General features: G+C 45.3%; 3 protein-coding genes across 3 annotated transcripts in view; 2 read left to right on the top strand and 1 right to left on the bottom strand.

Annotated features, from left to right (window-relative positions):
- Positions 1-12,336, top strand: part of LOC133490776 (electrogenic sodium bicarbonate cotransporter 1-like) — a 32,368-nt gene extending 20,032 nt beyond the window's left edge. The window contains exons 13-26 of the mRNA XM_061801246.1: positions 1,771-1,904; positions 2,985-3,247; positions 4,422-4,474; positions 4,560-4,745; positions 5,555-5,668; positions 6,632-6,793; positions 6,868-7,046; positions 7,157-7,229; positions 8,707-8,775; positions 9,595-9,768; positions 10,743-10,907; positions 11,005-11,098; positions 11,377-11,450; positions 11,545-12,336. Of these exons, the coding sequence (XP_061657230.1) occupies positions 1,771-1,904; positions 2,985-3,247; positions 4,422-4,474; positions 4,560-4,745; positions 5,555-5,668; positions 6,632-6,793; positions 6,868-7,046; positions 7,157-7,229; positions 8,707-8,775; positions 9,595-9,768; positions 10,743-10,907; positions 11,005-11,098; positions 11,377-11,420 (1,710 nt within the window). The 3' untranslated portion in view covers positions 11,421-11,450; positions 11,545-12,336. The remainder of the gene's footprint in view (positions 1-1,770; positions 1,905-2,984; positions 3,248-4,421; positions 4,475-4,559; positions 4,746-5,554; positions 5,669-6,631; positions 6,794-6,867; positions 7,047-7,156; positions 7,230-8,706; positions 8,776-9,594; positions 9,769-10,742; positions 10,908-11,004; positions 11,099-11,376; positions 11,451-11,544) is intronic.
- A 1,876-nt stretch (positions 12,337-14,212) lies between these two features.
- LOC133490778 (neuropeptide FF receptor 2-like) lies at positions 14,213-16,797 on the top strand. The gene is made up of 3 exons (XM_061801251.1): positions 14,213-14,496; positions 14,572-14,671; positions 15,342-16,797. The coding sequence occupies exons 1-3, from the start codon at positions 14,220-14,222 to the stop codon at positions 16,171-16,173; spliced, it is 1,209 nt and encodes a 402-aa protein (XP_061657235.1). The 5' UTR covers positions 14,213-14,219; the 3' UTR covers positions 16,174-16,797.
- Positions 16,798-20,054: 3,257 nt separating this feature from the next.
- On the bottom strand, positions 20,055-24,454 carry LOC133490899 (probable global transcription activator SNF2L2). The gene is made up of 6 exons (XM_061801581.1): positions 23,668-24,454; positions 21,845-22,092; positions 21,105-21,210; positions 20,928-21,029; positions 20,500-20,626; positions 20,055-20,421 (listed from the first exon to the last, which is right to left on the bottom strand). Exons 1-6 carry the CDS (start codon positions 23,770-23,772, stop codon positions 20,321-20,323), a joined length of 789 nt encoding a protein of 262 aa, XP_061657565.1. The 5' UTR covers positions 23,773-24,454; the 3' UTR covers positions 20,055-20,320.
- Between the last annotated feature and the right edge of the window lie 335 nt (positions 24,455-24,789).

Raw genomic sequence — 24,789 nt, forward strand, 5'->3', positions numbered from 1 at the left:
TTCTCAGGGTGCGCTTCACTTCACTTCACTTCACGAGTCAGTGCTAAAGATTATGAAATATTATACTTTGGATTAAGGTGCGCAGGCCTACGAAATGAAGGCACCGGGGACTTTAGACAGGCTTCTATTGCTCCATGGACTCAAAGTGCAACATTTAAAATTGGAACTTTTTGGAAAAATCTTTTATTAGCCAGACGGTCTATTTATTTATTTATTGCAAATGCAACTAAATTGTTTTAATTACAAATGAATAAATAAGTAGAATTTAAACACGGTATGTCAAAAGAAATGACTGCATGTATTTCAATAGATTAAAATTGCATACATATACACCACAATTTTTGTGCTATTTAAGAGAAATTATTTTTCGAAATCTTCAATTTTAATTAAAAAAAAAACATACTTTTTAGCAAAATATACATTTTTACAAAAAAATATTCTGAGTTTTGAGAAATAATTTTCCAACAAATATTTTAGAAATGTGAATTTTGTTACAAATATTTGAATGTCTGAATTTGCAAGGGGCGACCTTGCAGAGGATCAGCGCTTGTACGATTGCACGGATGGATGAAAATATTCTTTTCTTTGTCATGAAAATGTCGAAATGATACATTCCAACGGGGGCTTCAGCCGCTGAGCGCACGCGCAAAGTCGTGCGTGCCCATCTTGGTAGTTTGCGGCGAGCTGCGCGTCGCGGGGATTTGAGCCGGCCGTAAATAACCGCAGATCCAGATTACTCGGGACGCTCGTCATCGTTGTGCATTTCCACTGACCTCGACGCGCTCGCAGCTCGCCCGGGGAATCCCTAACGTCACTTGATCTTTTTTTTTTTTTTGCCCTCACGGCTCCTCGGAGCCTGCGGTCAAATATTCATATTGCTCTTCTTCGTATTGAGCGGAAGCTGACACGAGCGGAACCGAAACCGGCCGGTCCTGATCGGCCGGCCCTGCGGCCTCGCATGTGTGTGCGTGGAAAATTGTGCGAACGGGCGTGCGCGGGACTATGTCGGAGTATAGAACTTCACTTGCTTCACACAGTTTTGTTTTATTCTTAAAAAAAAAAAGTCAATTTGTGAAATAATTGTCAGTACATTTTTTATACATTTTTAAATGGGTGTTTTCCAAACTTTTTTTTTTTAGAAATATACATTTGACCTTTTTCATAATCAATTATGTGGCATTTTTGAAGCATTTTTTTTCTTTGTAACTTTAACTTTATTAAAAAAGTACTTTTTTTAGTAATTTGCTGAAATAAAATGGATCAATAATTTGACGAATTGAGACATTTTTAGAGCAGTACAAATCTTCAAATCGCGTTTTAAAGTGAAAAATAAATCTATGTATGCATGACATTATTTTTAACAATAAGAACACTGAAATGTAAATTAAGATAACAAAATTTATAAGCAATCATTTAATTTGAAAAAAGTAAAACATAAGTAACCTAAAAGTTCTAAAACGTTTTATGTATATTTTTTATTTCTCCCTAAAGTACTTAAATATATATATATATATTTTTAAAATATTGATTCAAAACAATCTCACAATGTGGTGATGGTAAAATTTTGACACCAAATAAAATTTCTACTTCTCAACAAAAATAAATGAATTGAAACCGTTTATATTCATTTCTCATTTAGGACCATAACAGGTTATACTTACTCAACTGCAGATGGGCATGGCATTGGTGGCTGTTGAGCTTTTAGTTATTTATTTATTGATTTATTTTTGTTGTGACGTAAATGGTTCTAATAATTCCGACGTGCGTCAGGGCGTGCTGGAGAGCTTCCTGGGCACGGCTCTGACGGGCTCGGTGTTCTGCCTGCTGGCGGGTCAGCCCCTCACCATCCTCAGCAGCACCGGACCCGTTCTGGTCTTCGAGAGACTCCTCTTCAACTTCAGCAAGTCCGTTTCACTTTTTTTTTTTTTCCTCTTCTGGCAATTTGGAAATTTTTCCAGCAAAACAATTCCAAGTATATGGTTGATTTGAAAACAAATTCTTGTCAGTCTAATCGAATAATTAATTACCCATTTCATCTTTAAACTACTGTCACAATATCACAAAAAAATGCACGTGCCTCCTCCCTTACTTTTTAAAATTTTCCTGTTTTTCTGAAAATATTTAAATAGGACTAGCGACTATATTAGACCAACGAAATGATGTTTTAATGTCTAATGTCAGCGCTAATTTCTGCCTCTCGTCAGCGTGTTCCGTGCCAAAAGACGGCTGACCGTTGCCATAGCAACACTCCCATCGCATCCACTGCCTTGTCCTTGTTCTCGCGTTACGTCGGCTTTCGTGATGAATTATTGACGCTCGGTTCATAAAATGGTGCGCGCCGTTTATTTATGATTAAAACAATTTATGTTCAGCACATGTTTTTTTAACAAAAATATATTTGATAAACTGTGTGTGTGTGTGTGTGTGTGTGTGTGTGTGTGTGTGTGTGTGTGTGTGTGTGTGTATATATATATATATATATATATATATATATATATATATATATATATAAACATTTTTATTTTTTAAGTAGAATTTCAATGCTGTTTTGAGTATTGTTTGCCAATATTTTTTCAAGAACTCAAAATGTTTTGTTGAAATTTGTTTAATATTTTTACGTATTTTAGAAATTGTAGTTTAGTCCTTTAAAAGGTTTTATTATAAATCAATCCCAATCTAAAAAAAAAAAAACCTGATAAAATGCAAAGTTAAAAAATTTCAGTTTATTTCAAGTGTCTTTTTAATGAGAAACTTTTTTTCTTCTAAATAACATAAGATAAAATGTACAGCAATTCTGTACATTTCAAGGAATTAAAGTGTTTTTATTAAAAGTCACAAAAACACAATTGAAGATATTGATTAGCTTTTAAAAATGTCTATTTATTGATGGATTGATTTGAATATCGATAGAGTGTAGCGCGTGATCCACGTTGGACGCGCGAAAGCATGCGACGGCCTGACCGGGTCCAATTTGCGGCGCGCAGGGACAACGGCTTCGACTACCTGGAGTTCCGCCTGTGGATCGGCCTGTGGTCGGGCGCCTTCTGCCTGATGCTGGTGGCGACCGACGCCAGCTTCCTGGTGCAGTACTTCACGCGCTTCACCGAGGAAGGCTTCTCGGCGCTCATCAGCTTCATCTTCATCTACGACTCCTTCAAGAAGATGATCAAGCTGGCGCACCGCAACCCCATCAACGCCCGCTTCCGCGCCGACCTCGTCACCCAGTTCGGCTGCGCCTGCGAGCCCGGTGAGTTGCGCCGGCGGCCCCCGACGTCCTCCGCCTCCGTTACTCTTCCCTTAAGATTGAATCTATTGACGGGATTCGATTCGATTCCCTCCCTTTAAAAGATGATTCATTGGCACACTGACCCAGCTGAGGTCCCGGGTTCCATCCCGGACCCGCCTGTGCGGAGTTTACATGTTCTCCCCGTGCCTGTGTGGGTTTTCTTCGGGCACTCTGGTTTCCTCCCACATCCCCAAAATATGCAACATTAATTGAAGATTCCAAATTGCCCCTGAGTGCGACTGTCTCCATGTGCCCTGCGATTGGCTGGCAACCAGTTCAGGGTGTGCCCCGCCTCCTGCCCGTTGACAGCTGGGATAGGCTCCAGCACTCCCCGCGACCCTCGTGAGGATAAGCGGCTAAGAAAATGGATGCACGGACACTTGCGACAATATGATTCACTTCATGTGTGGTGAGATTCAATCATTTTACGACAAGAGTACTTTCCAGGAACTAAGTGGTTCACTGCAATTATAGTTTGATTCATCATTCGATCCACTCCAGTTATCCGACAATAATTCCGATCTGGCAATTATGATGCATTTGAATCGTCCAAATACAAGGCGACTTGATTCTGAATCAATTTGCTGCAATTCCACTTCGATTCAACTCATTCACGCTGATTCAATCGTTACTGCAGTATCTCCGCCGTGAATATTACAAATCTGCGAGCTATTGACAAAAATGTTCAACTGCCGATAGATGCCACAAGGTGGCGGCAAAGTACTACTTTCCTATTAGACGGAGCTATGGCCTGACTACCCGTCATACAAGGAGTCCAGCGATTTTCGTCATGCCAAAAAAATGTTCCCCGGCTCAGTAAAATTTGGCAAACACGGACTTCTTGTCGGTTTGGATCCGATTCATTCCACTTGCAATGTGACACTTTACTATTAATAATTAGTCGCTGCACGAGCGCCGCCATTTGTAAGCCTCCTGCCCCGCCAACACCAGAAGCGTGTTTCAAACTGTCAACAATTTGAAAGTGATCGGTTTCAGTTTGCGTCTCTCTCGGTTTTCGTAGGAAGCGCAGAGAAGATAAGTGATAAGTGATTCCGGCTCCTGTTAGCCCGTCGATTCGGGAACTTTGCGTCTTATCATCGCCGACCTGCTTTTGTAATTGTTGTTCTTCTCCAAGGCAACACCACGGACCTCTTCGACGCCGCCGCCTGGACAAACGCTTCCGACCTGGTACGCGGCACCCCTCGCCCGGCTCCCGCGACGTCGCCCTGGTGGGCTCCCGACTAACCCGTCACGGTTTTCTCCGCCCCGGCAGCCCGAGAACGCCACGTGGGCGTCCCTGACCCGTAGCCAGTGCGTCGAGTTCGGCGGGCGAGTGGTGGGCGAGGCCTGCGACTACGTGCCTGACATCACCCTCATGTCCTTCATCTTGTTCTTCGGCACCTACGCTTGCTCCATGGCGCTCAAGAAGTTCAAGACCAGCCGCTTCTTCCCCACCAAAGTGAGATTCCATTTGCGGTTCTGTGTTTCCGTACAAAGTGCACCCAAACTTCTTTCCACAAAATTCACGCTTTTTTACTCGGTGTTACCAATTTTTCATGTACCGTAATTTCCGGCCTACAGAGCGCACCTGAATATAAGCCTCAGCCAGTACATTTGTAAAGGAAATACCATTTGGTACATACATAAGCCGCACCTGTGTATAAGCCGCAGATTGAAACACGAGATATTTACAAAGAAAGATGGTAAACGGAAAGCGTTTTTAAAGTTTTAATACCTTAGCTTAGCTTAACATAGCAGCAACTCGGTAGCATGAACAGGGCTAGTTAAAAAAAAAAAAAAAAAAAAAAAAAACATACCGGTTAAAAAAAAAAAAAAAAACAGTCGTGGCAGCTACACAGTAGCAACATGGTACTAACAGAACTGGTTAAAAAACACATCTAAATCATTTATACGCTGCAGTAACACGGCGCTAACCGCTAGCGCGGCGTTAATGTGGCCGATAAAAAAATAAATAAATAATAAATACCGGCAAAAGTCACTTCCTCGGCACATATATTCCACCATTCTCACTTTTACATTTTCCGCTTGAGTGCCCCCTTGTGGTCGTCAGAAAAAATGCACAAATTAGCCGCATAAACCGCAGGGTTGAAAGCGTGTGGGGGGGGGGGGGGAGTCGCGTCTTATATGCCCGGAAATTACGGTACATTGTTGTAATTTGCAAAAAAAAAAAAAAAAAAGTACTGGAACCTTTTCTCACCAAGCAGCTGTTGGACTTGATCCCCAAATCCTCTTTTTGTCTTTTTCCAGGTGAGAAAGCTGATCAGCGACTTTGCCATCATCCTGGCCATCCTCCTCTTCTGTGGCGTGGACGCTCTGGTGGGCGTGGACACCCCCAAGCTGATAGTGCCAAGCGAATTCAAGGTATGCAGAGCTGCGGACGCCTGGTTGTCAAACTGCGTAACCCGCAGGGTCTGGCACGGAGGTTACGTTGATTCGTTGGAAAATATGTCCCCTGCGAGGGGTCCCCGGAGCCAAATAGTTCGAGATCCCCAATTTTCAATGATTCTTTTGTAATGCGGGCGGGGCCGTCTCGGTTGCGCTGAACACGGGCGGCGTTGCGAGCGCCGGCCGCCACAGAAAGCGTCTTTGTTGGCGCCGGGTCGCGTCGGACCTGCTGATTAAAGTCTGTGCTCTTTGTTCAAATTCGCTGAGGCGGAAGCGGAGGAACCGGTTTGAAATAATCCTCCGAGGCAGACAAAACGTCCCCTTTCTCACAGACACTCACTTGTCTTTTTTTGTACATTCCCCCCCCCCCCCCCCCCCATGAAGCGGGGACCGGGGTTGCCAAATCTTAACACCTGACACCCGCTTGTGGCGCCCTCTTGTGTTGAACGCAATAGTTGCTGTCTCACATGTTGCGCTTTCTCAGGTAGTATCAGGCAGATTGCAGGGTAGCTGGTGTAAAACGCCAAACGGAGGACCTGCGCTATTTTTTCGGGGACCGGACCAAAGTCTACAGATAATTCTCTTATAATCGCATAGACCCAAAAAAAAAAAAAAAAAAAAAAGCAAAATGTTTTTAAACCCCAGAAGTTCTTCAAAATACTCAGGTATGAACAAGACTTTTCAGTGTTAGTTACGGCCAATAAATTCGAAACAAATTTAAAATCTGGAAAAAAAATTGGAAAGAGGTGCGTGTGTGCGGGGGGTCTGCTGCACCACAATTCCAGGACCGAAGTCCGAAGGCAAAGAATCCTTCGAGCAAGGCCGTGTCTACGATCATCGCCAACTATCCGCCCCATCTCTGAGCGTTGGGTGGGGTGGGGAGGAGTGGCAGTCAAACAGGCCAAAGTTTTCAAGTTCTGTCCTGTTTTTTTCCCGCAGCCCACCAGTCCGACTCGAGGCTGGTTCATCTCTCCCTTCGGGGGCAACCCCTGGTGGGTGTACCTGGCGTCCGCCCTCCCCGCCTTGCTGGTCACCATCCTGATCTTCATGGACCAGCAGATCACGGCGGTCATCGTCAACAGGAAGGAGCATAAACTCAAGGTGACCGACCGCAAACCCGCGAACTCCGCTTCCTCCCGCGGTCTTCGGCTAATGGGTCTGCTCGGGTCACGCAGAAAGGGGCGGGGTACCACCTGGACCTGTTCTGGGTGGCGATTCTGATGATGGTGTGCTCCTTAATGGGCCTGCCCTGGTACGTGGCCGCCACCGTCATCTCCATCGCGCACATCGACTCGCTCAAGATGGAGACCGAGACGTCGGCGCCGGGCGAGCAGCCCAAGTTCCTGGGCGTCAGGTACCGGCCCGCAGCCTCGTCTCCGATCAGATGACGTCATCCGTCTTCTGATCTAAAGACCGATTTTTTTTTTTTTTTTTTTTTTTTTCATGTTTTTCAATCCATTCCAGGGAGCAAAGAGTCACCGGAATCATCGTTTTCATCCTGACTGGACTTTCGGTGCTAATGGCCCCCGTCCTCAAGGTAGGCGTCCGGGTCCTCCGACAGAAAGTGACGATAACCTTCGACCCTTGTTGGATTTTAGCTTGTTGTACTTCAAGATTTTATTTCGGTTTTTTTACCTGTTGTCATCATATATATATGAAATATGCATTCATTTTTTTAACGTTCCACTTCTGCTTTCTTCGCACAATCCTCAGGTTGTATTTGAACCTCAAAAATTATTTGTGTTTTTAAAAAATATTAACAGGCCCACCGTTAATTTCTTTGCGATCGTTTTGTACAATAGTTCCATCTTCAGCCAGCAGAGGGAGCGTGTGGTACTCAAATGTAATTCTCCTGCACGGTCAGTGGAGGGCGCCACCACGTCTTAAATTCAAAATGTAGACTGTGAAAGTGCAGGAAGTCACGAACGCCTCTTTTTTTTTTTTTTTTTTGAAATGCGGACTTTCACCCCAAGCGAGTGCAGGCGTGGACAGGGGCTTCGCGGGCTCAGCTGCTTTAGAGCGCCTCGTTGTTCCAACCGCAGGGGCACGCAGAAGAAAGTTGCTCGACGGCGGACCCAATTTTTTTTTTTTTTTTTTTGGAATTTGTTTTTAAAGCCGCATTTTCAGATTTTTTTTTTTTTTTTTCATTATTAGATTTTCAACAATATTCTTTTCTGTCACATCTGTCATCTCCCCCCAGGGGAAAAAAAAAAAACGTTTCTCACATGACTTCTTCTGCTACAGATTTATCTTTAATGCTCCCTTGGAAATATGGATTAATGTCAGTTCTTTTTAGGACAAAATGCTGTCATCTCTGCACTCTCCTCCGAAATGTTGATTCCCCCCCTTTCACGATCCTAATTCTTTCCAATCCGACGTGGAGCCACTGCGCCTCCTGCTGGACAGTCTCTCCAAATGTTGAACATTTGGGATGCCTTGTTATATACCGTGGCAAAGGTTCAAAACAAAAAGTCTATGAAGAAATAATAATCATAATAATAATGACAGCAATAAATGTCTTTCCAGCTAATTTGCATTCCGTGTTTAATAAGTCACTATTAAAGACAAACTATTTAAAAAAAAAAAATCATACAAATCTAAAAATAGTTCAGTTAAATTAATTTGTGGAGAAATTAAGAATGAATTTATTCAAATTTATTCTTCGATTATATTTATTGCATTTTTTGAAGCATTTTTGTCCGAGTCCATTTGGAGCACTTTTTTCATTTTTACGTTATAAGGACGTGATAATACTACGCTGATGTTTTTCGGGACGCTTTGACGAAATGTCAACAAATAAATGTTTAAAAAAAAAAAAGTGTCTAAAAATACTCCTGCGGTGGCTTGTGGCGTCTGACTCGCTGCTCAATTCAAGTGTGTAATTCCAGAACGTTCTGCTGAAAGCTGCTCGGCGAGTATTTTTAAACGCCGCCACCATTGCTGAAAATCTGTTTTTTTTTTTTTTTAAATCTTAAACGAAATGTTTTGCTCATCCAAAGTTGTTGTTGTTGTAGTTCATCCCCATGCCGGTGCTGTACGGCGTCTTCCTCTACATGGGCGTGGCCTCGCTCAATGGCGTCCAGGTAATTTCGCAACTCAAAAGCACTCAAAAATTGTGAAATGAAGACTTTTATATTAGCACTATATTAGTTCATTTTTTTCTAATAAAGAAATGTAGAAAAATGTCATTTTGGGGGGGAAAAAAAACATTAAAAAAGCCTTTATTATCAGTATATCATCGGATTCAAAATAATGCGTATTTATTTTTTAAATCAAGAATATATCTTGGGAAAATGTGCTCATTTTTCAATGCCTATTTTTATATTTTAAATTTGGGGAGGGACCAAGTTTTTTTAATTTATACTGACAATATATTGTTATACTAAGTATATAAATTGAATATATGTTTTTTGGTCTTTATTTGTTTTTTGAGTGAGGATGATTTATTGGTTTATTGGATTTTTTTTAATGTATTTTGTGTATTCCCCCCCTACTAATCTTTTTTTTTTTTTTATTTCTGAAAGAATTTTCAAAACATTGATAGATTCATGTAAACCTCGCTACAATTTTTGAACCTGTTTTTCCAATTTTTTTTTTGTACTATCCAAGCCATGAAGACAAAAGATTTATATATATATATACTGTACATCCATCCATTTTCTGATATGTATGTATTTCAAATATTCAGCATATCAAACCTAAACTAATACAAATTGTGGACGTTTTTTTCATGATTTTAATGTGATTCTTAACTAAAATCCTAAATGAAATTAAAATGATATAAAGTAATTATTATGATAAATGATAAAGTAGGGGGGGAAAAAATGGGTGGGGCGTACGTGACCCGGCCGGAGCAGCTGTGGCATTTATGGAATTGAATGGAATGTAATTTTCCCGGGCAGTTCATGGACCGGCTGCAGCTGCTGCTGATGCCCGCCAAGCACCAGCCGGACCTGATCTACTTGCGTCACGTCCCCCAGCGCCGCATCCACCTCTTCACCTTCATCCAGGCCCTGTGCCTGGCGCTCCTCTGGGTGCTCAAGTCCACCGTCGCCGCCATCGTCTTCCCCGTCATGGTGAGCCCGTCCGAGCTCAAAGGCCGGGGAAAGCTCCTGTTTTACGTTATTTCCCCCCCCCCCCCCCAAATAAAAAAAAAATTCTATATATATATATATATAAATAAGAAAGACTTTACGCGAGGGAGTTTAACGCTAGCATGCGCGGTGCGCGCTAACGCTAGCACCACTGCGCTAACGCTAAGGCCGGTTAAAAAGAAACATACTGGTAAAAATCACTGAGACTCGGCAGTAACACGCTAGAGCGGCGCTAACGGGGCCGGACCGGTAAAAGTCACTTCCTCGACACATATATTCCAACGGTCTCACTCTTACCTTTTCCCCCTCGAGTGCCCCCTTGCGGCCGTTAGGAAAAAATTCACAAATTAGCCGCGTCGCAACAAGCGTGTCAAAAAAGTTGCGGCTTATAGAACGGAAATTACAGTACATGCAGCAATTCATGTATATAATTAGTAATTAATATAAATATATATCACGCTGCAAGTCGATACAAAAATGCCATGAAAAGCAGAAAGAGTGGGAGGAGTCATTTTGGATTTCTTTAATCGCTCCATAAATTGTGCGGGCGTATATTAATGCATATGTGTGTGTATCCTACTCCCTCGGCAATAATAATTATGACGAGGAACAAAATGATTTGAACTAATAAGCAGTATATACACCATATTCACAAAGCGCCTGCACAGTGGATCCAAACGAACAAAGCAGATGTAGCCATAAATAATAACTCAAACGGAATAAATGATCAGCAGCAGCCTCGCGCGACTGTCACGCCGCGTTTCGTCATCAATTGTGATGATGATGATGATAATGATTATGATGATGAAGACACAAACGCGTGATGATTTTTGAAGTGAAATCTCTCGCGGCCTGCAAAGGTAACGAAGGAAATTGGGCTCGTCGTCGCGACGCGTGACGGGCGCGGACGATTTTCTCCCGAAGTTCTGACCGCCCGCCCCCCGCCCCCCCTTAAGATCTTGGCGCTGGTGGCGGTACGCAAGGCCATGGACTACGTGTTCTCCCAGCACGACCTGGGCTACCTGGACGACGTCATCCCCGAGAAGGACAAGAAGAAGAAGGAGGACGAGAAGAAGAAGAAGCACAAGAAGAAGGGCAGCATCGACTCCGAAAACGACTTTGTACGTGTCTTCGCCGTCGGGGGTCCGGCTCGGGCGTCGCCGTAGGTGTGGTGACGTGTTTTTGGTGTTCTCACCCCCCCCCCCCCCCCCCCCGCAGTCCGACTACCCCTTCCACGACAATATTCCCAGTATCAAAATCTCCATGGACATGATGGAGCAGGAGCCCATGTTGGCGGACAAGACTTTGGCTAGTGAGTACCGGCCGGGGTCCGATCGTCTTTGGGCTTCTTGCTGCTTCATGCTAAACCCCCCCCCCCCCCCCCCCGCCCTTTAACCCTTGGCCCCCACCCCAAAATTCATTGGAGGTGTTAATATTGTCTGTTTCCTGTTCCCTTTCCAAATCCCAGCATTCTTTGATTTTTGACGAAAGATGCGTCGCGAACGCTAATCAAAACGGGCGCGACTTCCCCCTTTGCCCTTTGACCTTCGCCCATTCTGCGTTAATGTGAGGACTCGGCCCCCTTTTCAGGAGACGCACCGCAGACTTTCCTCAACGCACATTCGCCGTGCTGAGCAGCGCTTGGAGTCGTCCACCGTGGCCGAGTGCGTGAGTTGCGGCGACCCCCCCCCCCCCCCCACTTTCTATCGTTCATAACGCAAACTGTTTTTTTATTTTTTATTTTATTTTTTTCCCCAGCCTCGAGCGAGGCGCCTACGCCAAAGCGTCGCCTCACATCTCGATCGACGGCGACACTTTTTTCTGGAAGAAAGCCTCCGAAACGGACTTGTGAAGAAAATCCAAAACCAAAACAAAACAAAAAAAAAAACAATATCTGAAGAGCAACTCAATTATTATTTTTTTACTCACCTTAGAGCTATTTTTTAAAATATCCCAATCACAAACGGCTGGATCTATTTTTTATTATTGTTATGACGAAGCCTTGTGTCAATTTTGTTAATAGAATGTGGACTTTTAATTGATTTTGTTTTTTTCTGATTTGATTTTATTACTATAGGTATATAAAAGTTAATTTATTCATCTAATAATCATGAGCTGGAATTGTATTTTCCCTTAATAATGTAATCAAACACAAAATATTTTTCTTTTTAGCTTAAAATCTAGTAAAAAAAAAAACTTTTTTTATTCCCCCTATATTTTTTATATTTATTATATTATTATATATTTTTTTTCAGTTCACCGATTTTATTATTTTTTTTCCTCCCAATGAAATCATACTTCTCTTATTTCTCCCCATCTTTCCATATTTTGCTTGTATTCCTGTATTTATTTCAGATGGCTACGTCTTTATCGGCAGACCTTTTTTGCGGTCCGCGCCCTCTTAACGAATCTCACTCTGCGTTTATGATTTGTGAATAATAATGATGTAGTTCTACCTCTGATTTCTTTGTAGGTGCCAGACATTTATCATGGTGTGCAATTATGCTAGTGATCAAAAACACTGATCGCCTTTTTTTGGGTGGGTGGGGCGGGGGGGGGGGGTTGTAATTTTCCTTCCGTTCAAGAAATGTTAATTTTCTCCTTTTAAAAATAATTTTAGTTTCAAAAAAATACAGACCGGTGTGTCTATTTGAGTTGACGAATCCTTCCAAATGTGATGCTGAATATCAAAAATCTATGCAAGGAATGTGAACGTGACGCAGGCGAGACTGTCCTTTAAGCTGCTTTCGACACGAGACAATTGACGCAAAGTCATCCGTGTAAATTGTGTGTTGACATCTTTCCAGTCTTTTTTTTTTTTTTTTTTCCCCCCCACGCAGTTTTATTTTTTTCTTCTTAAAGTTTAGGCAATTTTATTCATGCACCTTATGGGCTTAAAAAAAAAAAATAAAAACTACACAGAAGAATTTTTTTTTTATCGTGGTGTGTTTTGGAATGAAAAATAAAACATTTGTAAAGATGTGACGGCATTTGTTGTTTACTTAAAGAAAAAGAAAATCAGTGTTGTAGTAACATAGACATTAATAACATGCTTACCAACTCTGAATTGTAATTGTTTAAAAAAAAAAAAATGAAAATAGAACTTAGTTAATTGATAACAAAAAAAAAAATCCTACAATAGATTTTGTTTCTATTTGCCCTGCGATTGGCTGGCGACCAGTTGAGCCGGGATTGGCTCCAGCACTCCCCGCGACCTTCGTGAGGATAAGCGGCTCAGAAAATGGTCGGATGGGCTTTGTTTATCGAAGGCGAAATGGTCTCCATTTACGAAAACGTACGCCGGCTTTATTGAAGACTAAAATATCTGATATTTAGGTACTGAGGCATAAATTTGGGACGAACAACACACAACCAAAACATTTTGTGGGTGTGGAAGACATTTTTACAGGGGGCGTCAGCTACCCTAAAAAAAAAAAAAAATTAAGAAAATAAAGAGTCCTAACAACGCCACTGCTGAAGACTAAAATATCTTTACATATTTGTTAAAAAAACAAAAGAAAAATGTATGGTTCGGTGACAACTGTTCATTTTGACAAAAACGATAATGCGGCAAATATTGCAGTTCAGAAGAGACATTTTTCATACCAGTGGTGTATATAATGTACTATATGTATACTATTACTTATATATATACCAAACTATATATTTGGATAAATCCCACCTAATCTCTCTCTCTCTCTCTCTCTCTCTCTCTCTCTCTCTCTCTCTCTCTCTCTCATATTAATAATAATTTGCTTGACGCTCTACCTTTCCAGTCTTTGAGTGCGAGGGACGCTGAAGGTGACCAACAGGTAATCTTCATTGATCATTTTTGTCATTTGTCATTTAAATAATACATAATTTTGCTGTAAATATAAATGTATAGTCCAATACTCACTTACATATTTCAACCATGTAAACTGATTATAAATGTGTAATATCACGCATTCTATGTTCAATTTTGAGTAGAAATTGTTGACGGGGTGGGGGAAAAAAAAAAAACATACTTCCAGTATGAATTAATCATTAGGGAAAAAATTGGGAAATTTTGTGTTATGTTATGAAAACACATGAACTTTATTAACAATGATCTCCTCTCGGGAACAATTTCGTCTCGAGTTCTATGAAAATGTACGTAAAATTGTCTAAATTGCGGCCGATGGAAAGATTTTTTTGCTTGAGTGGAAGTTTTGATTCATCTTTAATATTTATGAAAACGCGTATGTTGATTCATTGGAGTCCAAATTGTTTTTGGTTTTTACTAAAACAATTTACCAAAAAAAATGTGCGCTTTTCAGTGACTGTCTTTGATGTTTACAAAAATACATATTTTAGTCGTTTAGTGTTTCTAGATACAATTCTGTGAAGGTGAAGTTAGTTTACGTTCGTAAAAATGCATTTTTATTTTTTTTTTTTTTTGGACTCCCGACGAGATGACGCCGAAGCGGAACTCGTCGTGGGTCCGCCGGGACAACGTGACCTACGTGGACTTCTACCTCCACCGGCCGTCGGTGGCGGCGGCCTTCGCCTTGTCCTACCTGCTGATCTTCTTGCTGTGCATGCTGGGTAACGGCGTGGTTTGCCTCACGGTGCTGCGGCGCCGCAGCGCCCCGACCGTCACCAACGTGTTCATCCTCAACCTGGCCGTCAGCGACTTGCTGGTGGGCGTCTTCTGCATGCCCACCACCCTGGTGGACAACATCATCACGGGTACGGCGGGCCCGCTCCCACGTTTGCCTTTTTTTTCTGTTTTGTTTTCCTCACGGTTTCCACTTTTCGCCGCAGGGTGGCCTTTCGGCAACGTCGTGTGCAAACTCAGCGGGACGGTCCAGGGAATCTCCGTGTCGGCGTCCGTCTTCACGCTGGTGGCCATCGCCGTTGACCGGTAAAGTTCCGATGATCTTTTTTTTTTTTTTTTAAATTTTCGCTTTGTCGCTAGTGCCGACGATGGCGTAACGTCACTTTGACGCGCAGTTCTCCGGGAAAGAGGCCCAGCGTGCTTGCTTCAAGCTGGTCGTCAATCCCATTTGGAGTTTTTGGTGACACTGGCAAGCGAAACAAAAAAGAGAATTCAGCATTGCAAATTTAAACATCAAAACATTTCACCTCATGGACGCCCGCGAGTGTAATGCTAACATTGAATTGAAACGCCACCAACGGGCTAATGCAAGTTTGGATCAAAATATTGCAGTGTAAATATACATCAACCTTGAAACCACTGCATGGGTTCAAGGAAGTGTTACGTCTCAATTAAGTGGCAAACATCGTGTCGTGGATTTTTTTTTTTTTTTTTTGATTGACTATTATATCCTAAAAATTAACAGTTGTGTGTGAATAAATTAGTAAATGGATCATTTTGGTCCTTGCCAATCCAGATTGGTCCCCGTCTAACCTGAATTGGTCGGTCACTCTTGATTGGAACCTGAGTGGATATTTCACGTTTCGGAAATATACGTTTGAGGTTTGCCCACGGCCGTTTTAGCCGGTCCGGGTCGCGTCCCCCTTTCGGTCCGGATGCGGACTGATGGTGTGCCCCGCTTTTCCGTGGCATTCAGGTTCCGCTGCGTCGTCTACCCTTTCGAGCAGAAGCTGAGCGTCGCCGGGTCCAAGATCATCGTCGCGGTCATCTGGGCGCTGGCGGCCTCCATCTCGTGCCCGTCGGGCGTCACGCTGCACGCCGCCCAGGAGCCCGGCGTGCGCATTGTCCTCCGGCAGGGCGACGACAGCCGCCCCTTCTACTGGTGCCGGGAGAACTGGCCCAGTCCGGACATGCGCAAAGTCTACACCACCGTGCTCTTCGTCAACATCTACCTCGCCCCGTTAATCCTCATCGTGGTCATGTACGCCCGCATCGGCCTGGCGCTCTTCCGAACCGCCAGGCCGGTGCGGGCGTCGCTGAGGGGCGGCGGGACGGGATCCGGCACGGAGAAGAAGAAGCGTGCGATCGCGATGCTCCTGGTGGTGGCGCTGCTCTTCATCGTGTCCTGGCTGCCGCTGTGGACGCTGATGATGCTGAGCGACTACGCCAGCCTGACCGAGGGCCAGTACCGGGTGGTCAACATCTACCTGTACCCGCTGGCACACTGGCTGGCCTTCTTCAACAGCAGCGTCAACCCCATCATCTACGGCTTCTTCAACGAGAACTTCCGCCGGGGCTTTCGGGCCGCTTTTAAACTTCAGCTGTGCGCCGTCGTCGTCGCCGAGCACCAGAGGAGCTTTTCCCTCCGCGCCCTGGGGAACGCCGTCGGCCCCTTTCAGCCCGCCGTCGCGGGCGGATCCGGTTCGCCACGGAAACCGGGATGTGCGAGCGAGGGGAGTCTGGAGCCCCCGAAGGAACTGGCCAGAGACCAGAATCTGATAGTGGAGGATCTCCAGAAGGGTTCGTAGCCATTTTCTGCCCTGTTCCAGGTCACAGGTTAGTAGGAGAAAGGGCGCCGCCGTGGATTGGTCGTCACTCAATCTGGATTGGCTGACGATCAATCTGGGTGGCTCGCCGCCATGTAGTCTGGATCTGGTCCATCCAGAGTTAGTCAACCCTGATCGGATGGCAGGCAATCTGGATCCGGTCAATCTTCCGGTCGCAAATCGCATCGGTTTGTTCTCAAGTCCATCAGAATGTGTTTTGAAATCCCAAGCGCACCGGTCGCCATTCCGTCCACAAGGCAATTTGCGTCCAGTCGATCCAGAACGGTTGTGAGGATCAGCGGGTGGGATGGGTTGCCAGCTAATCCTGAGCCGTTCAATCCCGACTGGTCACCGATCAATTCGGATTTAGTCATTCTGGATTGGTTCCCCGTTGATCCAAATAGCTCCGAACTTTATCTATTGGGAAATCAAAGGTTATCTGGACTCTTGCACCAAAAATGGCGACAAAGTGTCTTGGTTGCAAGTCGATCAGGATCAGCTGGTTGGTACCGTAAAATTCTGGTCAACGGGTGGAATCGTGTGGTTGCTCTTCCATACGGTATGTGCAGTTTCGCTACTTTGCGAAAATGAAGGAAATCTGCAAAGTGTTTCTTCCCCTTGGTATGATTGATATTGGACATTGTTTGCACGGTATATTCTACTCTTCGTTGCAGAACAAGTATGCATAAATGTAGACGTACGGTCTCTAATAAAGTTTCCCAGTTGGATTAACGTTCCAATTTTTCTTTGTCAGTGCTCCGGAATTTTCATTTGCAACGCGGCAATCCGGATTCGGATGGGTTGCCAGTGATTCTGTCCGGATCGTGGATTGATAGCGGTTCATTTATTCAATCAATTTACATGTGAATCCAGAGATGATTGTTGTCAACAATTCTGACGACGTTAATTCCCCCCCCCCCCCAAAAAAAAAAAAAAATAATAATAATAATAACCAAGTGAAGTATTCCTTCGGCGCGGTCTTCCTCTGGAGCTAAGGAGAGTCCCGGTAGCGATCCTCAGGGAGGAACCACATGGGCGGGGTGGAGGGGCATCTTCTTTAATGGCTTCCAGTGCAATTACAAGCAAGTCCTTTGAGTTTTGTCTTCTCCCGCAGATTAAGAGTCCTCCCGGACCCGCTAATCCGCCATTAGCGCGTCCGCCTACAGCCGTTCAACGGATGTCTTGCAATTGAACTTTGGCTAATGGCTAATTGTGTGCCGGTCAACCTCACATATGCACTTTGCGCAAAAGGTTGAGCATACTGGTTTTTCAATTTTGCCATCGAGGTTCTTGCCAGAGGACAGTAAAAAAATGACTGTACTAAAAAGGTAAATACTTGGACGTGAACCTAAAACAACCCCCAAAATCGCAGTATTCAGAACTTTTTATACAAGTTAGCAGATTTTCCAGGCGGCGTTTATATCTTTTCGATCCATTTCCGACATTACAAATCAGTCAATCTGGATTAGTCGTGAATACAGGTTGCCAGTTGATCTGGATCGGCGGCGATCAATCTGAATTGGAGTCCAGGTACAACAGGTCCAGTATACTGAGATACTGCAGTAGGGTTTAATATGGAGCTATCTGCAAATCTGTATTGGCTGGACGAGTTCCTGGTCAATCTGGATTGGGGGACAGTCAATCCAGATGAAATCAGTGCAGATTGAATCAATCAGTTTTAGTTCCCAAGGAATCTTGATCTTGGCAAAGGGTTTTGGGTCGCTGGGCAATCCATACTAATCCTGTGCATCTGAATTGGCTGCGCCGGTGGCCATTTTATCCAGATCCAGTTCAACCGGAATGATCCAAATTGAATCCCAGTTGGTCCCCAAGAAATCCTGACCAATTGAATCCAGATCGCTCGCCACTCAATCAGTATCGGTCACCCGTCAGTCTGGATTAGCTACAATGGTTCCCAGCCAATCCCGATCAGTGGCCAGCAAATGTCTTACCCGGTAATCAGTCGGGACGGGGTCACTAGAACGGTTAATCCGACACGGGCACCGAGGCGTCGAGCAGTTTTTTTTTTTTTTTGATAAATGTATTAACAGTACAGTTGAATAGATACAGTACGTTTCCAGGGATTGTCTGGACGTCGTAGCCGACAACACGCTTCGCATAAAATGTCTACCAGATGCCGGAAACTTACATTCAAAGTCCAAAACGGGGGAAAAAAACCACGCTGGTGTGTGCCCGGATTGTTGCAGTCCTCGCACCTCAGAATGTCTCTGACGTGCCACGACACGGACAAAAAATATCAAGACCTCTCGGCTGGGTTTTGGCGACAGGAGGAGGTCCGCGTCCCGATACTTTGGTCCACTACCGGCCCAAAACCCAAAGAAGGCGTTCCGTACAAACAAAGCAGGATTGTTGTTGATTTACGTCAAATTTGCAAAAGAAGGATGAGAGCAGCGAGGGGGAAAAAAAAAAACACAAATCCCACAATCCGAAGGAAAAATGTCCAGTGCAGCAGTACCTACAAGTGGAATTTAAAAATCACCGTTCGCCATTGAAATGACGAGAAAAAAATAGAAAAAAACCCCCCACTAAAAATAGTAACTGTATTGTACAAAAACATAAAACTTAATGTAAAGAAATGTCAAAAACTTTAATGGGCGTGGCCTAACGGGTGACGACTGGTCGCTTTTGCCTACTTGCGAACTTTTCATTGGATGCCACGTTAGCCAATCCCGTCGCGCGCAGGCGCCAGTTTCACATCCTCGGCGTCGCGGCTGCGTTCACGGAAGCGTCCCCGCCGACGTTTTTTCCGATAAGCGAGCGTTTGAACCCGATTGTGGGAAAACGACAACGTCGCCACGGATGACGACGTTTCGGGTCCCTGCAGGAACTTCGGGAGTCCGTCCCGGCTGCCATCTTGACACGCTTTTTAAAGGTAACGCTACTAGCTAGCTGCGGTTTGCCGCGCGGTTGGAATGATGAAATTTACACGATGGCGTACGAGAAAGTTTTTGGGTTTGTTTTTTGTCTCCTTTCTGCATTGGGTCGTGATTTTGCTGTTATTTATATTCAATAATTGTTTTTCTCGTTGCGCTTTTTTGTCTTCGTTACGAACATGGAACAAGTTTATTTTTAAGAGTGAGTTTTGCTTTTCGCATCCGGATGGTAAAATGTGCCGAAACAACATCTGTGGCTCTATGATGTGATTTTATATAAGTGGCAGGATTTCCAGGGCATCTTGGGCAAGCGAACGCAGCATGACGACGACGCCGACGCCGGCTGGCACTCCAGCTTTGATCGTTCCGATTTCGTGTGGATTTGGATTTTAAATGACGAAACGTTCTGTCGTGAGCAAGGCCGGACCGCGGCCGTGAGGGGCGTGGCCTGGCCCCCGCTGCGGGGGCGGTGTCATCTCTGACACTTGTCGCCGGTCACACCTGTTTTGCACGAGGCACTGTGATAAGACCAAGTATTTAAATTGGAGTTTTGACACTGGCATTTGCCAGTTCGTTGCTTTGTGTTTGTGAGTCTGCTTCACCACATCCCGGGTTACTCCGCCACTTAGCTTCACAGTCATCGAACCCTGTTTTTCATTTTTGGATCCTGCTTTCTTGGACTGTGTAATTGTGCATCGCTTTAGTTAAGAATAAAACCCACTGAACATGATGCCTTTTCCCGGGAATCCTGCATTTGGGTCCAACTCCGCACCGCCGGGATGGGAGTCGTTCTGTCAGCAACAAGGGGGCGATGGAACTTTCGACGACGGGCCGACGTCGCCGCGACTGGGCGGTGCTCCCATTTTTGGCTAGCAACGCGCAGCAAACAAATCGAACAATTGACGGCTCCTAACTCGGGAAAACACCCCCCCCCCAAAAAAAAACAAGGTATCACAGGAAATGTGGTTTATGTTTAATAGCAATCAAAGAAAATCTCTCATAGTCTGTCTTTGAAGGACCCTCGGAGATGCCCAAGGTGGACCCCAAAATGGCCGCTTGGAACCACAACGGCAGACTTGTTGTGTCTTTTCGAACATGTCTTTTTGACACGTTGCCACGACAAACAGTCTTCCGCAGCCGAGGTTTTGTTTTTTTTTTTGTGGGGGGGGGGGGGCAGTGTCTTTTAAGAATAATGACGAAGAAACAAGTGGACTCCGAGTCTTCCCCACAAGAGTTCAACTTTCATCCTTAGAGGCGTCGTCCTCGGCATCCTGGTCCCGGTAGAAAGGCATCCTCTTGGCCGTGAGATTCCGACCAGTCTCCCCGTCATCCGGCGCTTGCGGAGAACCAAAAAGACGAGAGGCCGTCACGGCGAGTCCACGATGTTGGGATGTCCGTTCGCGGTCTGCTTTACCTCCTTCCGTGCGTCGGGCGGCGCGGGCGTCGTCGCCGGCGAGCGTACGCTGGGGCTCCTCGCGGGCGACGATTCGCAGACGGGCGCTCTCGAAGACGGACTTGATGACGATGGAGTCCTCGTAGATCTGCGGCGGTCGACGCAACACGGCAGTTAGACGGTGATCATCGAACTTGGCCCGTACACCAGTACCAGTGCGTGCTACGAGTTAGCATCTTCAACTTCACTCGCAGTATTAGTCACACACGGATGTCAAGTAGTTCAGTAGTTGCTGGTAGCTAGTTTTGCCTCACTAGTAACAGAAACGTTGTACGGTAGCGGCAAACAGAGTTGAACAAGAGAGTTGTTGTACCAGTGGACCTCAGTCCTTTTACAAAAAGCGTACTCGTAGATATCGATCATGCGCAGCCCCAATTGTGATCGTTCACCTGAGATCCTTCCAGGTTGTAGGTCTGAGCGTTGTGACACAGCAGGAAAACATCCTTCTCCAGGTCACCCACACTTCTGTACTTGTGGTTTCGCACTCGCTCCTGCAACGGAAACCACCTGAGCACGAGAGCGCCAACAAGTCGGGCGTCGGGACCGGCGCTCCCGCGGACGCTCACCCTGATCCGACGGAAGTCCACGGGCTTTCGGATCAGTTCGTAGTACTCGGGGGCTTCCTTCCGGGAAGGCAGCTGCACGAATCCTTTGCTGATCTGTCGACCCAAACTGGAAGGACGAAGAAAGTTGCCAGGGTGAGTCAACGACTGACAATTGCTCTGAACGCTCATGTTTTATCAAACCGAGCCCTGGTGTTCTGGGGATGTCCCACCGGAAAGAGACCCGGGGACCACCAAGGACACACTAGGGAGACTATGTCTCTCAGCTGGCCTGGGAACATCTCGGGATCCTTCCAGAAGAGCTGGAAGGATTGGCCGGGGAAAGGGAAGTCTGGGTATCCCTGCTTGAAGCTACTTCCCCGATGACCCGGATGAAATGGATAGATGGAGGCCTGAAAACCTCTAAAACTGGAACTCCGTGGTGGTTGTAAACCAAGTGCGAAGCTAACCGTTCTTATTTTGCTTTAGCAAACCAATTGTTGGTGGTCTCTGTGATCGGAGCCAACTGTCGTAGCGTAAACTTAACTGTTGTCAAGTGGGGGCGACCTCAGAGAACGGATCTGATACTCCCGACTCAGTCGGAATGTACCAAATGCCACGAGCGACTAACATCGAGCTGCTGCTACCTTGTTTTTTGGAAATCGCAACCTCGAGGAATGTAGCCGATCGCGCTATCGTTTGAGCAAAGCGCTTTAAGGCAATCGAATTCCACTGAATGCCCCGACAAAATAAAATGTCCTCACGCGTCCTTGTAGTTGACCACCATGTCCACAAGGGTGCTCAGTTGCCGGGTGAGCTCGGGCGGATTCGGGGGCAGTTTCTCGGCGGGCGGTCGCCCTCGTTTCCGTTTGACCTTTTCGCCGGCGGTGTCATCCGCCGCCGCCGTCACCGCCGCCGGCAGGGGCGGCGCCTTGTCGCATCCTTCGTCGTGTTTGCGCTTCTTCAGCCCGCCGCCATCCTCCTCCATCTTCACGCCAGTTTCCGGCTGCGGCTGGGGTTGGGGGGGGGGAGATTACCGGGAGACGGCGTCCAATTACTTAAAACTGCATTCGCACGGCTTTAGTTGCGTTTTCTACAAAAAGTTAAACATTGCAGCATTTTTGCATATCCCCCCAAAAAAGAAAAATTTAAAAAATCAGGTGATGACAAATATGTCAACACAACAAACTACAAATTACTTGTTGGTGGAAAAAAAAATGTTACCCCCCCCTATTTTTTTTAAATAATCTGCAATTTAGTAAGCTTTTGCAGACTTACTAGTGTAATATTGTGTCCATATAATAAATAATTAAATAATAGATATAATAAATAATTGTTGTGGGTGTTTGTGCATGTACACGCAATTTTTGGGGGGATAAATTTACTTTATATATATATATATATATATATATATATATATATATATATATAATTGTTGTGTTGGATATGTACAAAATTTTTTCTGGATAAATTTACTTTATTATATATATATATAATAGATAAATAATTGTTGTGGGTGTTTGTGCATGTACACGCAATTTTTTTGTGGATATTTTTACTTTATTATATATATATATATATATATATATATATATATAAAATAGATATAATGAATAATTGTTGTGGGTGTTTGTGCATGTACACGCAATTTTTTCGTGGATAAATTTACTGGAATTTTTTGTCAGATTTTGCACAAACAGTAAGTACAGTAGGATTTTTTTTTGGGGGGGGGTATTCGTGGGTAAAGGACATTTGTTGGGTATTGCTCGCTTGCTTTAAAATATAATTTGACCAAAAACTGAAATATTTGTGCTTTACTTCAGTTTTGTTTAGAAAATCAATCAATCCATGTGTTGAAACACACAGTTGAATTTTTAATAAGATTTTGGCCCCCCTCCCCCCAGCATAATAGAAAAACATCTGTAGACGAACAACATACTGTGTTATTTCTGAAATGTGAGTCTGGGGTGGTGGTGGAGGGCGGGGGGTGGGGGGGGCAGTGCCTCAGTCCGCCATATTTTGTATAGCACCCTTTTTTTTTTCTTTGTTTTTAAAAATTAATTTTTTTGGTCACCTTGCCCCACTAATCCTTTGCAGTCGTTTGTCCTCCGCGCATGCAAATTTTGATTTTCAGTCGCCGTGTCGCTCGCCTTCCACTTTGTGCTGCAACTATAGCATTTTCATTTTTTTTTTTTTATGCCTCCAAGCCGCTGATCCAATTTCGAGGTGTTCGGGCGCCCCGCCGGCGCGCAGGAAAGCTGAGCAGACAGAAAGCCGCCAGACGGCTGCACGGGACGCGCTAAAACGCAAATCGCCAAGGACGCGGATGGCGCTGTGCTGGGATGTTGGTAAACAAGCCGACTAAAGGTGGTGGGGGAGGGGTGTTGAGAATTTGGGGGGGGGGGGCGTCTGCAGCATCACCCCGGAGGAATGAAGGCGTAATCCCCCCCCCCCCTCCGGCAGTCGTCCACATCCCGCCACACCAAGCCTTGCCTCTTCCCCGACTAATCCGACTGAGATTACACTCCCCCTTTTTGCCCCCCCCCCACGCCCAATCTCTCGCGCACACCCACCCGGGAATGTTTACCTGAGCGCGGTCTGCAGGATCCAGCGCGGCGGCGGCAGCGACGGCGGCGGCGGCGGGGGAGAGAATTAGCAAGCCCGCATAGCAGCGAGCTGCTAGTCTCTTCATCAGATGATCGCTCGACGGGAAGCAGAAAGGGGGAGCATGGGGGAGGGGAGGGGAGGGGGGGGGGGGGGATAAGCACTATGTTTTCATATACAAATCAATGAGGGGGGGCAATGCGGACGCTCCGGTCTGCATCGCTTCCCGACGTCTCCGCCGGGCCCCGAGCGCGTCTGCCTCTCCCTCCGCATGCTTTCGACGTCGGGGCTCCCTTTCTTCTGGTTGCGCCCCCACCCCCACCCCCATCCCCTAGCCCCCTCCTCATCCGAGGTCCGCGTCCTACGTTGCATTCCGTCCCCTCTTAGCGGGGAAGCGGGCCCCGCGCACGCCTCCCCCCGCCGTGTAAACACCGCGACTCGTATTTCACGCCAGGAAAAAGGGCCCAAAACGGCGCAGGCGACATCTGGTTGCCGTTAAGCCGTTCGTCGTATTTTTCCATTAAAAAGAGAAGAAAAAAAAAAAAAAAAGTTGCCCAAAGTTCACGTGTGATTCCGTCGTCTGGATTTGGAAGGAAATGGAGCAAACCCGACAGGCCGACGAGATTTAACGTAAAAAAAAAACAAAACAAAAAAAAACCCAAACGATAACCGGACCTATTTTGAGCCCGATTTTTCGCCTACGACCAAAAATGGACTAAACAAGGACCGATTAAATGGGAGGAGCAACATCTCTCGTCACCTGAAGCCGCCAGTACAAACATAACAATAATCGGCGAAATTCCAGACCGATTTCTAATTAGCAGACGACCGATTATCATTGACCTCATCGATGCGATGAGTACTCTTGGTCAGGAGCAATCAGACTCAAAAACGGTCTGATAATCGGTGCGTGTGCACCAGAGGTCACATCAGCGAGGCCCTTGATAATCAGTACTTTGCTGACTCTGCTCAGAAGGGAGAAATCGGACTCTAAATCAGTCATCGAAGGTGTACGCCAGGATTTTAAACGACGACAGACGTGCGAAAAGTTGAGCTTTTGACTTTGGTCGATAGCGATCGGGCCCGAAATCGGCCCGATTGTTGG

The sequence above is a fragment of the Syngnathoides biaculeatus genome, chromosome 17 (genome assembly GCF_019802595.1).
Source record: "Syngnathoides biaculeatus isolate LvHL_M chromosome 17, ASM1980259v1, whole genome shotgun sequence".
In the NCBI taxonomy this organism is placed as follows: domain Eukaryota; kingdom Metazoa; phylum Chordata; class Actinopteri; order Syngnathiformes; family Syngnathidae; genus Syngnathoides; species Syngnathoides biaculeatus.